The sequence below is a fragment of the Agelaius tricolor genome, unplaced genomic scaffold (assembly GCF_023055355.1).
Source record: "Agelaius tricolor isolate 1412-34295 unplaced genomic scaffold, bAgeTri1.0.p SCAF_5, whole genome shotgun sequence".
In the NCBI taxonomy this organism is placed as follows: Eukaryota; Metazoa; Chordata; class Aves; order Passeriformes; family Icteridae; genus Agelaius; species Agelaius tricolor.
Genome location: NW_027269265.1, coordinates 4884353 through 4899738, shown reverse-complemented (window position 1 = coordinate 4899738; position 15386 = coordinate 4884353). Strand labels below are relative to the sequence as shown.

General features: G+C 38.7%; 1 protein-coding gene across 6 annotated transcripts in view; it reads right to left on the bottom strand.

Moving 5' to 3' along the window:
• The window catches only part of ARID4A (AT-rich interaction domain 4A), a 47434-nt gene that overhangs the window by 18669 nt on the left and 13379 nt on the right, over positions 1-15386 (bottom strand). For all 6 annotated transcript variants that reach the window (XM_071426197.1, XM_071426192.1, XM_071426194.1 and 3 more), the window contains 6 exons: positions 13729-13808; positions 13532-13626; positions 12831-12963; positions 11355-11434; positions 9576-9652; positions 7980-8146 (listed from right to left, as the gene is read on the bottom strand). In XM_071426197.1, coding sequence (XP_071282298.1) covers positions 7980-8146; positions 9576-9652; positions 11355-11434; positions 12831-12963; positions 13532-13626; positions 13729-13808 — 632 coding nt within the window. The remainder of the gene's footprint in view (positions 1-7979; positions 8147-9575; positions 9653-11354; positions 11435-12830; positions 12964-13531; positions 13627-13728; positions 13809-15386) is intronic.

The window sequence follows — 15386 nt, the reverse complement described above, 5'->3', positions numbered from 1 at the left end:
AGTAAACATCCAGAAATACTTCTGAATAGTTGAATTAAAGCCATTTCTTCTGTGTGGGCACAAAGCCAAACCAGAACTGTGGGTCAGAACAGCAGAAATGCACATTAAAACAGCAATCTTGCAGCCAGAATTTTGCCCTTCCACTGAGAGTGAGTGGAAGAAATGCAGATGAAGAAAAGCAAAAAGGGAAGATGAGAAGTGTTATAGGGTGGGGCCATAAAACCTGGCTGCAATAAGCATCCACCTGTGTGAGACATCCCCAAGGCTGCATCTGCTGCTCTCTGTTGATGGTGTATGAGCTCCTTGACAGAGGGAGGCTGAACTGTGCCTGGTCCTGATGCCAGAACAGGCACCAGATCCTTCTGAGAAGTCCCCTGAGTAAGGTCTGAGTGGCTGCCACCACAGAACACAGCTTGGATCAGCTGCTCTCTTGCTTCTGGCCAAAATGAGAAAGACCAACCTTTCCTGAATTTGCTTACTGCAACATGAGGACAAGATGCCATTTTTTTACCAGGGTTATCTGTTTGGAACTGGACATTAAAGAATTCCAAAGAGTGTTTGCTGTTCTCAGAGAGTTTTACTATAAATGTATCAGCTGATATAAAAGTATAGAATGGGTTGGGGTGGAATGGACCTTAAAGACCCAGTCCCACCCCCCTGCCATGGGGGTTCATCTAAGCTGCTGTAAATCTGCACCCAAATCAAGGAAACACCTGAGAAATGTTGATGCCAGAACCTGTGATCACCATCAGAGGGAAAATGGAGAGCTGAAATTGCCAGCACTGCTTTCCAGCAGGGACCAGGATGACAGTGCTGCTCTCCAAAACTCACTGCCACTATCCAGATATTTGCGCTCATTTTAGACTTGGGCATAAATAAATTCACAGTGATAATTGTTTAAAACCAGTTACTCAAGAGAGCTCTGTCTCTCCATTTCATTTTTTCTTACAGAGATGTTGCAAAAAGGGGGAGACCATAGCCAAAGGTAAGTCCAAGTGAGAGGCAAAACAACATGAAAATTTTAAGCTGCAAGAGTTCAAAGCTGAGACTTTTCTGCTGCTCATCCAATACCCACAGCTAAATGCAACATGAGAAGAACTTTCTAGTTTCAGGATGAGAGGCTGAATTTCATTTCAATGAAACTAAATAAAAATCTCTAAGATGCCCCTTTTCTAATTTAAAGATTGAAATTTTATGATTGAGATTTTTTTCTCCTTTCTGACAAGCAGGCCACATCTGTTAGGGAACACTGGAAATAGCAAAACAATAAAATTGACCATGAATGTTATCTTTTTATCTTTGTATAATGGACATGTTTTCCCTTCCCAACTCCATTTCTTATGGTCTTCCAAACAACATTACCAGCATTCATGTATTTTCTAAAACTATCTGGTAAGCACCAGCAGCACAGAAATGTGTAGAACACTTGTAACTGGTTTTGAGTCACCTAATTCACCATGAGCTTTGCCTCTGTCCTTAGCATGATTTTCAACAAGAATGTGGCTCTGTTATCCTGACTCATCATTTACTCTACAGAAAGATGTTACAGCTTCTGTGGGTGCCAACCTTTAGAGCTGAGTGGGAGCACAAAGGATGAAATAGTTCCTTCTACAAAAGCAAGAATGAATCTCTACCTCCAAGCACGTACACCCTGAACTCAGGCAATCCAAGGTGGAGCTACCAGGGACAGATCTTTCTTTTATGTTATAAATAGACTGACAAGACCATAAATGCTTCTGTGAAAGAAATGCAGGTGAAGAGGAAGAGCAGCATACACAGGATTTGGAGTTCAGAGGAAGAGATGATCAAGACAAGCTGCCAGAATTACAGAAAATGTAATTTTGTTGCTTCACAGTACTTCAATGAGATTTCATCACTTGCACATTTGCTTTCTAACGCCGAGCTTGAAAACTAATTAAGGAAATGACAAGAATTAAACTGATTGCAACAAGTTAACAGCTTTAAACCACGTGGAGATGAGCATGGTCTTAAAATGTTAATTTATACCAACAAGAAACCAGAAATTCCACAAACCAACAATGACTCACTCCAGAGCTGTGCCTCAGTTTGCAACTTCCCTTGGAGTGACATTCTGAGAATGCCTCTTTGCATAAAACTGTGAGCAAGGAAGGCTTTAAAGAACATTTGTGCATGGCATGATGCAGGCTGTGCTTCACAGTAGCCAGAACTCCTCCAAATGCACACATGCATGAGAAGGAGGATTAGCTAATCAATGTTTAGCTATTTTTAAAGGCTATTCTGTGCATTACACATCACAGCTGCTTGGGGGGATTTATATATACAAATCACAGAATCTTAGGTTGGTTTGGATTGGAAGGGATCTAAAAAACCATCTTGTTCCATCTCCTGCCATGGGCAGGGACATCTTCCACTATCCCAGGCTGCTCCAAGCCTCATCCAAGCTGGCCTTGGACAGTCCCAGGGATCCAGGGGCAGCCACAGCTTCTCTGGGCACCCTGTGCCAGGGCCTCACCATCTTCACAGGAAATCATTTTTTTCTTAGTATCTAATAAACCACTTCTTTCTGGATATCACCCTTCATTAACTTGGAAATTACTCTTTTCCTGTATTGAACTTCCAGAGTCAGCTATTTCAATGTTATTTTAAAATACAAATAGGCTGCAACAGACATGGCAATTTGGGTATGATTTTATGTGATCTCCCACAGCTAGTGAGAGCAAAGCCTACACAGGGAACAAGAATTATTTTGAAGCAAAATGTAAATATTTTAATAGTTGACTACTGATTATTTGTAGAAATTTCAAGCCTCCTAAAACACATCATGGATTTCTTATCCTTCCTTTATGGACTTAAAGTTAATAAAACATATGGAAATAGCTTATCATGAGAACTGAAATCTTTGCTTATTTGCAGAATAGGAACATTGGAAAATGCCTCTGGCATCTTCCCTTTTCAACAATGTAAAGAAACTGTGACTGATTTTTTTGATGCTGTTGTGATGCAAGAACCTTAAAAAGGTGAAATGAATGCACCCCATTAAACATGCCACACATGCATCCTCCAGGTGACTGTCAGAAACAAGCCTTGAAGAAAATCCCTCTTAGCAAACACCTGGAGGTGCCACAGCTCTTCCCTCAACGAGCCATGGAGACCTGGAATTTTTTTCTGAAGAAATTCCTTGCCTTTCCTCTGGTCTTCAGGGAATGTATCTGTGGAGAAGGTGTACTGAGAAGATATTTGAAATAACTTAAGCTCTTCATTCTAATGGAATCAGAATGGCTCACAGGGAGACAGAGCCAAACCCAAATATTGCTTACACATCCCCTTGTAAAACAGGGAGCATTTCAATGTTTAAGCTTGAGAAACAAATGTGATGGATCACAGTGGATTCCACAGCTTCTCCTACCAGCACATTTTCCTGTTTGGAATCCTTTGCTTCACTACTTGATGTTTAGATCAGATTCTTCTTCCCTGACAGAACAGCTTTGAGACAAGCAAATACAGTAGTAGATACAACTTGTTCTGAATAAAAATCAGGTAATGTTCAATATTCCAAAAGCTTTTGTTTCTATGTGGAGATACTGGAGTTAAGATTTTCCCTTTCCTTTTAGCTGCAGTGCATAGACTGCCAAATGTACCCTCCAAACACAGTTGACTATCTTCCTCTGACATGTTGAAAAATGGCTAAGAAGGAAAAGCAATATTCAGATTTTTATGTGGATTCAAATTAATGGAATGATTCTTTTAATTTTCATTCAATAAAGAATTTATTTTTATACTACTTCGGGATTTTTTTCACTTTTTATTAAAAGTGCTATTAAAATCTTAATTGCTAACGGAAAATAATCCTGAGTTGCACCATGTATCACCAAAATTTCAGCAATTTGAACATGCTGAGTAGCTCTGTGTAATGCAATCCCTGTTAGAGTCCATGACAAGCAATTTCCACATTGTCCTCCTTCCCAGTCAACTCTGGACCACACAAGTCACTCACCAGGGGTGAGGAGGAGGAGCACCAAACCAACCCCATGTTTGTTCCCCCTCCTTAGCTTAAAAAATGCCATGTAAAGCCTGGAAACGTGGTGGTACCAATTCCACCACCTCTTAAAGATGTCACAAAAGGCAACACACTTAGAAAGATAGTTTCTGTCAAAATAAAGTTGCAGATTTTTAAGCTAGCTACTGGAAAAATGGCAGGATCTAATATCACCAGCTACAGCAGATCTCTCTGCTCCATTATAAATATATCTATTTATCATTATACAAGATCCTACTTCAGAAAAACAGGATCCTTTCCATTCCAGAATTAGACTTTTGTGACTGACTTTATCCTGTGATTATATATTAAGTAGGTCTGTGTCCATTTGATTATTTAATGATGGCCTATCATGGCTGGGCAGCAGCTGGAGAGGCCTTGTCAGCAAAGCTGCTGTGCAGACCAAAAGACGGGAATGGGGGGAAATAAAAAGGTATTTCTAATAATCTCACTCCCATCTCTAATAATATAACCAATTACAGTTCTAAAACAAAAAGCCCACTGAGAATATTCTGAGAGAGGATGGACAGAAGCATTTTTTGACCTTGATTAATAAAAGGAAGCACTCTATAAAATGTAGAATTTCACCAATTCCACATCTGTATTCAAATACAGGCACAAAAATCCCCAAATCACTCACTTATCAAATCTCTCTGCAGCCAGTATTACTGCCTTTCTAGGGGAAAAAACCAGAAATTCCTGAAATTCCCTAAATGTTGTCTGTTGCAATATCTAGCACGGCCCACAATTAAAAATATGTATTTTAACAGCTGAACCAGGAATTTGACTTAATAGGCCATCATGTCAGTTCTGCTGTGACATTATCTAAAAAGATTCATATCTACCCTCTGCTACACAGCTTCAGCATGAAGATGCTCACCTTACATTCCTACTTGTCACCAGGAAATAATGGATTTCACAGCTTCTCCTATCAGCACATCCACCTGTCTGGAATCCTTTGCTTCACTATTTTACATTAACATCCTTCTTGAAAAATAATCTGTATTTCTTTTACAGGAATGCCTTTTTTTTTTTTTTTTAAATCACCAAGCTTCCCCCTCCCCCTTCTTTGTTTGAAACACACAGCATTTTATGCAATAGGCATGAAAAATGATAATAAAAATGGATACTGGAAAACTAGTACAGCAATCCTTGATTTTCAGTGACTGATAGTCTGAAATTTTAACCAATGTTAATACAGACAGAGCAATACAGCCTGCAACAGTTCACACCCTGCAAAATGTGGCCTATTCAGTCTTTTTCACTGCAAACAGAGGGGAAAAAACCCAGAGGATTTTACATTTCTGCACACATTCATCTCAGATTTATCTTATCATACCATGATTCTTACACAGACATCTCCTCCATTTTCCAAAACACTGATACCCGAGCATAAAATTCCCATCTAAAAATAGATTTTTATTGTCTATTTTTTTTTTTTATTTTTACCTGGAAAGATCTCTCCTGGCTGCAGGCTCCACCAGACAGTTCCCAGATCAGAAACCCAAGTCAAACCCCCATCCCCAAGCACCACGCTCACATCACAGATCCAAGCACCCGATCCTTACCTAGCAGCTGCATTCTTTCAAACGTAAAATGGTTTTACTTCCTTTCTATCTAATCTGCCCACTGCCTGGACATATTTTCAGCCTGACTTCCAAATATTCGCTCGCGTTCGCTCTCTCTCCCCGCGCGGGGGCCGCGGTTAACCGGCATTACTTACATTCTCTTCCGCACGGGGAGGGGGAAAAAAAAAAAATAAAAAAAATACTAATAAAAAGAACTAGGGAGACTAAGGAGAACGCGAGGCATTAGATGAAAGGCAGAGGAAGGGCCAGCCCATCTCCGAGCCCCCGGCCAGCCCCGGCTCCCGCGGCCGCTCCCCGCGCCTGCGCCGCGCCCGCTCCCGGTTGCCCTGGGAACGCCGAGGCCGCCGCCAAGCGCCATCGGCCATTCCGTGAGGGAAGGGAAGGGAAGGGAAAGGGAAGCGGCCTTTGACCTTCCTGCCCACACGCACAGCCCGCACCGGGGCTCCGCGGGTCGTGGTTTTGGGGGGTATTGTGAGAACGGAGCGGTGGGGAAACAAATAAATCCCGCAGTGCCTCCTCTCCCCGCCCCCCCCCCCCCCACCTCCGCCCATGCTTCTAAATCCAACATCCAGGTTACAAGCAGGGAGCAGAAATAGAAGAGAATTGTGTAAAAGCAGATTGATGGCATGAGGAAACTGGTTAACTTCATGGAAAAGGAGCCACTTTAAATACTCGAATGCAGAAAAAACTGTTATTATGAGAATCGTGGAATCACATTCCACGATCTGGGCTGGAAGGGACCTTAAAGATCATCCAGGTTTAACTCCGTGCATGGGGACACCTTCCACCAGATCAGGCTCCTCCAACCCTGTCCACGCTGGCCTGGAACAATTCCAGGGATCCAGGGGCAGCCACAGCTTCTGTGGGCAACCTGTGCCAGGGCCTCACCAGCCTCACAGCCAAGAATTCCTTCCTCATGTCAAACCTAAACCTCTCAGTCAGTTTAAAACCATTCCCCCTTGTCCTACCACTCATGCCCCTCGGTGCAAAGTGCCTCTCCAGCTCTCCTGGAGCCCCTTTATGCCCTGGAAGGGGCTCTCAGGTTTATCCCAGAGCCTCCCTCAGGTGAACACCCCCCAGCTCTCAGGCTCCTCTGGGGCAGCCCCACAGCTCCCTGTGTGCTGAGGACAAAGAGCTCCAGTGGGGTTTCATGAGACCAGAAGAAAGGGGAGAATCCCTTTGTGAGGCAGCCCAGGGCATGTTCAGCTTTCTGAGCCACGAGCGCTTACTGCTGGCTCAAATCCAGCCTTTTATCCACCAGAACCCCCAAGCCCTTCTCCACAGGCTGCTCTCCATGAATTCCTCTCCAGTCTGGACAAGCCACAGCACGTCAGACACAAAGTGCATCCACCACATCATCCTGTGATTCCCAACCTAACAGGCATGAAGGGCTGTCCTCTACTTCTCCTAAGCAGCATTTACTGCCCTGTGAATCAGCTCATAGTTTCAACCTCCTGCTTTTGCTTGAAATTTTTGTCTTTTTAAAATCACACTACTGTTTTCTGAAACAAGTTACTTCTATATAACCTACATACATGTGAGTTCTGCAGTATTTTAATTAACCATTTTATAACTTATTAATATTTTTATAAGGTTTTTTAAAGTTAAATTATTTAATTAAGAAATGATATTTAAATTATTTTTATTTTTAGTTTAGTTATTTGAACTCCGCAACGCAGACTTTTTTGTTTAATTATAAAATGTAATTTAAATTTATGAAGAAGGATTAGCTTTTGTTTTTAATTTTTTTTTGTTTTATATATTAGTATATATTAGTAGATTTTATCTACTATAATCTACTATATATTAGCAGATTTTAAAACTTTCAATTTTTTATTTTGTGAGATATTACAAGTTTTTATTTAAAGTATATACGCATAATTTTAGTATTATTAATTAATTTTGGAAGCTTTCTCCATGACTTCATGTCAATTGTAGTGTTCTCTTAAGGGTTTTTTAGTATACAAAGTTTAAAATCCTTAGTATCTAGAGTTCTAACACATACAAAGAAAAATCCAAAAGGAAATTACAGAAGAGAAATACAAAGATACTGTATTTAAGGTGGAATTACTACTATTAGGCTCAACCTAAGTTTTTAGGTTTTGCCTTTTCTTTTGACCAGAACCTTTCACTCTTCTCTGCCTTGAATTTAGTTTTTGAGATGGGTAACAAGAGACAACTTGCCACTGCTCACAAAGCCCAATAGAGACAACTGTAGCAGAGAGAAAATGAGCAGGAGTGAAAAGACACCAAAGTGAGCTGAGTCTGAGAATAGTATGTTGGAAAGTGCAGGATTGCAGGCAAGCAAGTCATGAAATTATCCCTGAAAGATGACAGATTGTCCAAAAATGACTGAAATTGAGCAGACTCACCACTACTTCTTCTGTTTTCTCTTCTCTTTTAGGCTCTTCTTCATCAGTTTCTGCAGCAGCTCCCTCCTCCTCATCACTGCTGGAGGACTCCAGGATCTCACTGATGTCCATTTTCCAGTTCCGAGGCACAGCCTTGGTGCTGAGAAATGTGCTTGCCTCCTGTAGCCCTAGAGAGGAAAGGGCCCTGGCTTTACCTCATCTGCAGCATTCACAGCCACAAAGCTTTTTTTATTTCCTTTTCACCTTCTTGTAAATCACAACACCAACTTAAATGCAAGGAATCCATCACGGATCAAGCACCATGGCTTACTTTGCTCTTTGCAAAATACCATGGTTTAGATTTAAAAAAAAAAGAAAAAAGAAAAAAAAAGAGCACTGCCCAAAGAGATTTGACATTAATGTTTGGAAGAGAGGGAAAACATGTTAGTGAGCAAAGGAGTGATGGGACAGGCACAAGTTACATTTGTAAAATGGAAATACCTCAAATTCTTTTCCTTTAAGAGGTGCTCCAAGGGTGGAAAACAACAATGGAAAACAAACCCAGATAACCCCAAAATCTGCCCCTCAGTCACAATAAAAGACTTTAATAAAAGAGCCAGAAAAACACCCAAAAGAAGAACATACTGCAATGAACTGTTCAGTGTTAGCAGAGAAGAAAAGGCACCAGTTTTTAACACTGCTGAGAGAAAAACCTCCAGACATTGGTCTCAACTCTCTTTCTCTCTTTTTCTATTTTTTGAAACCATAAACCATTAGTACCTTTGGTTCCAAAATATTCCCTTGTAACAAGGAATGTAACAACCCAATTATGTTCTCCACAGGAAAAAAAAGTCCCTTTCTTCAATTTATCTCAAACCTGGCATCTGTTCTTTTTTTGGCTGTTCTAAAGTTCTTGTACTGTGAAACAGTTATTAAGAACAAAGTAGAAGAGAAATCATATAGTATTAGACAAATCAATCAAAACCACCTCAACCTTTTATTTGAAGCATTTTAAATTTTGACTTGTTAAGCAGCTGCTGCACATCTTTACTCAAACCAGATACTGTTGTTGAGTGGGGATTTTCTTGTTGCTGGGTGGCATTTTAAATTATAATTTTTAATAAATACAATCAAAACATTTCTCTTTAACACATTTCATGTTTTGATGGATTCTGGTACCCATGTCATCTATCCATTCATCCAATTCTGTAATTATATTTTTAAGTTAAACATTAATCACAGACTTGTTATGAAGTTTACACCCTGCTGCCTAGGTATCTTTAAAGTAAACAGTGTTTTGAGCAATAGCAAAAATTTTAGCATTAGGAGAGGTAACTATATATTCCATTGCTCACTGACACTTCAAATAGACTACACTGAAAAGATTCTATTCATTTTCCACAAATTTGGACTGGATCAAAATAATGAAATAAAAATAAAATAAAGAAGATTCCTACTAGATGAAACTATATTCAAAGTTTCTCTAATTTCTCCCATTTAAAATTGTTTACAAAATATCCAAGAGCAATTATCAGAAATTAAATTTATCAACAAATGTAAAAAGAATCTTTGCATGAAATTACTTCTTTTAAACACCTAGAATTTATTCTAAATTACCTTTTTTAGGAGAGGACTCCGATTTTGGTAAGTCTTGAAGATCTAGCTCCTTAATGTCTTTTCTTGCTATTGAGTAACTGTAAAAAAATAAGGTTTTGTGATTACATCACAGAAAAGCAAGCATTTGATTTAGAAAAACAGCAATTTCTAAAATTTTCAAGAGTTATCATTCACTGCAAGGTCCTTGCTAACAACTACCTGCCTAAGGCACTTGTTGTGTATGGTCCAAACACAAGAGTAAGTTATTCAGGGTAAGTTTCCAATCCTTGACATCCAGGCATTAAAGTAGCCTTAAGTAATTAAGAAAACTTTGTAAATGTCTTTTATTGTAATTGCTTAATCTGCACAAACTTGCAAAGGTTAAACATGCAGACAAAAAAAAATAATTTCTGAACTGCAAATATGCACAAGAATCAACAGCTGCTCTCCAAAACAAGGATCTAGCTAAGAGGACAGAAGCAAGTGCTCTATTTTCAAAATGCCTTTTTACTAGCACAGAACAACAGTGAAGCCAATTCACAGATTTGCATTGATAGACAGTTGATTTTAATTTTTAAATTACAAAAGTGTTCTCACAGCAAAACATATGGAGGTTGCTCTGTTCCAAAGTCATACTGGATATCCAGTCACTGAGTTACAGGAGAAATCCCAACCAAAATGCAGGGAGAGCCTTACAAGTGAGTTAGGCTAACACATTTTTTTCCTTCTTTCATTATATCAGAAAATCTGGAGTAAAACTTTACGAATCAGAGGCTGCCATTTTCTGAAGTTAGAGCTATTAGGTTATGGGGAGAAAAACCAAAAAATCAGACAGAGCATATCTAGATGTTTCACCACTAACATCCAACCTTCAGCACAGAGCCAGGCTTCTCCAGAAGGCTGATGATTTATCCACATGAAGAGGCCAAAATGAACCAAATCTTCAGGTGCTTGAAATGCATTTCAGTAATCAACTAAATAACCTACTCAAAATCATGGCTATCAAAAATCAAAAACTGCTCACTTTGAAAGAAAGAGGGTGACAGGTGGCCTTTGGCAAGGAAATTGTTATTTACAATCTGGTACCACAGATGCAATGCAATAACAATGAAGAGAAATAAAGGGGAGCAGCCTTAAAATACCCAAAAGCAGTCTTCATGCTCTTATGAATACATAATTCAGTATATAAGACACATCTCTGTCTCCCTCTCCTCCTTCTGCCTTTTAGAGTGGAGGATAGACTAAAAGGTCTCTTCCTTCTTTTTGAAGGAATATGGTTCAGGTTCTGGAAACATTTTCATTTTAACAATTCTATGTGAATTCTCTTTTCTATTTAAAAAAAAAAAGTAGATTGAACCCTTATAAACTATCTAAACAGCTATGGACATCTGGGCACTGGAAGTAATGAAACAGATACCCAAACTATTACAACTGACACCCATACAGAAGGTAATTTAAGGCAGTAAGGGAAATAATTAAAACCAAAACTCACTTTAAAGGATAGAAATTACGTAAAAAAATAAAGGTAAAAACATCCAAGTGTTTACACTTGAAATTATTGATACTTTTACATGAAGATGCACGAGAAACTTTCTTGATTCAAAGAATTCTTATTGTTACACAGAATGGAAAGAAGGGTGAGGAAGCTGGAAATAGATTGTGAATGCCAAATGTGTCCATCCAGCATTACAGAAAACTGCACCCTCTCCTTTTGGAAGAAATAACATCTCCAGGAGCAATATGTGCTGGATTTCCCAGTTTCCCCCCACAGATCTGTCACCAAAGTGAGCTGTCACTTACAATTTGGAGTCTGCAAAGGATCGAACTAAACACTGGTCCTTCTTCACGGTGACATCGTCATTGCAGCTCGGGGACACCACCTGAGGAGCCAAGTAAAACATTCCTTTATAAAAAACCCAAAAAACTGCACACCAAAACCAACCAAACAGACAAAAGCTGATCCTGAAAGGAAAGAAAGATGGACTGCAGGAAAACTGCTGTTTGCTGTTTCTTCTATTATATTTCCAGTATTGGATAAACAATCCTACTTCCATTTTTACTACTAAAGGCCAACAACAACACATTTCAAGAAACAATTTACCCCAAGCTATTGACTTGTTCTGTACAAGCCAAAAAAGTCTAAAATTTCATTTGAAAACTAATCTGCTGAGGTCACATCACAGGATCCTGTTCATTCACTCTGCTTTTTTAGTTCTTGTTCACACAACATTTTTTTAAAGCATCTATTTAAAAAGTCACAAACCCACTTATTTTATACTAGCTTCTGATTTTTGGCATTTAAACTGCGAGTTAAGTTGGTTTTTTGGTTTGTTTTGTTTATTGAGGTGTGGATAATATAAACCACTGTGAATCCACCACATCCTTCCACAGCAGTATCATCTCTAGGTCTAAAGCAAGTGACAAAAATACATTTGCAGTATTTGTATTACCACCAACAGAACAAGTTTATGTTTTGCTCTAGAAGATGTACCAGCAGAAAATGTTAAATGCAAATATATGACCTCCAAGTACTTAACCCAGCAGTTCAGAACCATGGTAAATAAAAATCTGTCATTACTAAAGGGAGCTGCAATCAGAACATGTACAATACCACTTTTTAAATTGAGGTACATACAGGGGGATGAGGCAGTGTCAGCTGTTCACCCTACATCACACCATGTCTGAAAATAGCAAAAAGTTTTCTACAGAAAGCAACTTTTAACATGCACATGTAAATTTCTTGTGTGCATCAATAAGATGCAAAGTTTCTGCCTTTACAATACAGGTCCACTTGAGCTTGGATTGATTTAATTTATATTTATTATCAGCAGTGGCAATGAACTGCTGTATCATTTATTGACAGTCAAATAAAAATAAGCACCAACATCTGCTCCTAGAGTAACTGACCACTGGTACAAAAGCAAGCATCAAAGAAATCAGTATTTCATCAAACTGAAAGTCTAGGGAAAAAGACAATTACATTTAAAAAAATTTCAAATCCCACTGCAATTAAAATTCATAAATCTAGATCCTCTCAAATTGCCTAGGAGTGCAAGTCCTAACATATTTTAATTTTAGAAGAAAAGTATCATTACACACTGATCATTTTCTATGCAGTTCTAAAACACTTGAATGCCACGAAACTAACTCACACATAAATGTTAATCTCTGCTTTCCTACTCTTCAGAGATACTGCAAAACACTTGTATTTTTAGCCAGCATGGGAGTAGAGCTTAGGCTGACTGCATTCACAGCTTTGCTGCAACAGGAACTCACCAAAGCTGGGTACCAGTCTGCCTTCTCTGAATTACAAGTCACACTCACAACCTTGCCAAGCAATTCATCGTTGAGGCGCCTCTTGTCTTCATCCTCTTCTTCACTACTTTCTTCTTCCTTTTCATCTTCAGTACTGCATTATCAAAATGTATAATATGTTAAAGGTTGTCTGAAGTTATTACTTGAAAACCAAAAATAGCTTACAACAAGATTTTTCTTCCCATTTCGCAAAGCTTCAAAAACAGTTGTAATTTTAAGAGCTGAAATTGCTTGAAATACACTTAAATATTAAGTGCACTTACTCAGTAAGAGGAATTTTATAGGAATTCTTTCTAAGTAGCAGTATTTTACAACACCATCATGTTAGAACTGGAGACATGACTCATGTTTTGATTGTGCACAGACATGAAATGGAGAAAAATCCTCTTTACCCCAAAAATTAAAAAGAACCTTTTCTTTTTTTTTACTGTGTTCAATATCAAGAAGGTTAAAAAATCCTACATTTCCTATTAGATGAAAGAAGCATAAATATTCTTAAGGATACTACAGGGAAAAACACCTTCAATTTCACAGTATTGCCAGCATATGACCATGTCTATCAGCTGTGCACAAAATTCAGGTGACAGAGCACTCATTCAATGGGACTGCTTCAGTTTTAGCAAAGAACACTAAAGGAAAAGCAGAACACTCTCAAAACTCACACAGGAAGAGAAGATCTTCTCCCTCTATTAGATTTCTTCCCAATAACTGGAGTTCCAAAGTGCTCTGGATTGGTTAGTGGCAGTTGATCAAGTGTCTGCACGGAAAAGGGGGAACCAACAATGGTTTGCAGTATTTTGTTATAAAGGAAATATGAATTAACTATTTCTTTTTAATTCCATGTCCACCACTGCCTTACCTCACTTTCTGCAAAGTGCCTTTCTCCCTTCAAGCATAATGAAGTTCGTCTCAAGGTCCTTTCATCACCGTCATCAAAAACTAGGGGGAAGCCAAGAAAGCCATCAGCCCAAGCTGATCAGATCCCAATCCCAAATCTACTGCTTATCCCACAATCAAGAACATTCTCTAAAACATCACTTTCAAGTCTAATTTACTCACTCTTTAGTCCACAAGCAAAAGGAAAGTCAGTATTCAGGATTCAGTCTTGGAATAGGTTTTCACACAGAGATTCAAGCCAGGACCATGTAAGGCTTTGGATGCAAGTCTCAGTGTAATTTAAACATTCTTCTTATCAATACAAATGCACATTTCAAACCACAAGCCTGGCTGCACACTAGTTACTATCATCTAGCAATCTCTGGGGTTTGTTTGGTTTTGTGGATTTTTTTTCCACCCTATACATTTCTTCCTTCCTTATCATCATTTAATAAATATGGTACTTTTTATTTCTCCTCTTGCTATGAGCAATCCCACAAAAAGATCAATGGAAAGAAAAACAAGTTTCTGCTACATTATCAATGCCATCTTACAAACAGATCAAGATACTGGAAACCTGCAATTCCAGGTCTGACACTTGATAAGGAATATTTAGTCCACATTCTGTTGTGTTGTATCTCATGAATAGGAAGTTCCATCAATTTCCATCAATACACAGCAGAAGAAGGATAGAACACTGTGAGGCTACTGCAAGCTTTGCCTGAGAAAGATCTGTTCTTCAGTTTAGATCAAACTCCTTCAGGAAAATTTCCCTGAAGAGAAGAAAAGCAAAGTTCCCAATTCCCCCTGACAGCAAAGAGCAGAGCCCAGGTGGCTGCAGGCTGGAATCCCAGCAAGGTCCAAGTTTATTTGTGTGGGGTCAAAGTGCAGAACACAACACTTCCCTATATTTAAACTACTTGAAACAGGCTTTGTGCACTAGTGAAAGAAAGTTTCAAGTGCTGTGCATAGCAGTATGGTAATTTTGGCATACTTCTAAAATTAATTAAGCTGGATAAGATAAGCTTTAAGGTTCCTCCATCTTCAGAGTAAATACTGCTGTGGTATGCTCCATATGCTCCACTAGTGAATTATCTTAATGGCTCACAACACTTGTGCACACAAAACAATTAATTTTTCCCCCTCCAAAAATCTCTAACTACTACATTTTCAAGAATAATCATTTTAGGGGACAAATGGCTGGTGACTGGCAACAAGCAACTTGATTGAAAAAAAGGAAACAGAACCTAATACTTGATAATAGAACTAAACTGCTTCTTTTTATTTATTAACTCCAAAATTGGAAGCTCTATGTCTTTATTTAAAGCTAGTACAGTAGAGGGATAAAGCAAATAAACTGTTCATAAAGTAGATGACATATACCAGTTTTTCATCCTTAAAAGATTAAATGTTATAAATACAGAAGGTTAAGTAAAATACCCTCAGTAAAATACACTTAAATTAAGACACAAAGGAAATTATGACAATCAAGAGTAACAATTTATGTTGTGGACATGTACAAAGTACCTGCAACTGCCAGTGTAGCTGCAGAACATGGAGCAAAACATCCTTGCAGAACAACAAAGTGTAGAAGAACAGCATAAAGAGAAAGATTTCCTTAGCTACATAAGTGATCTCTTT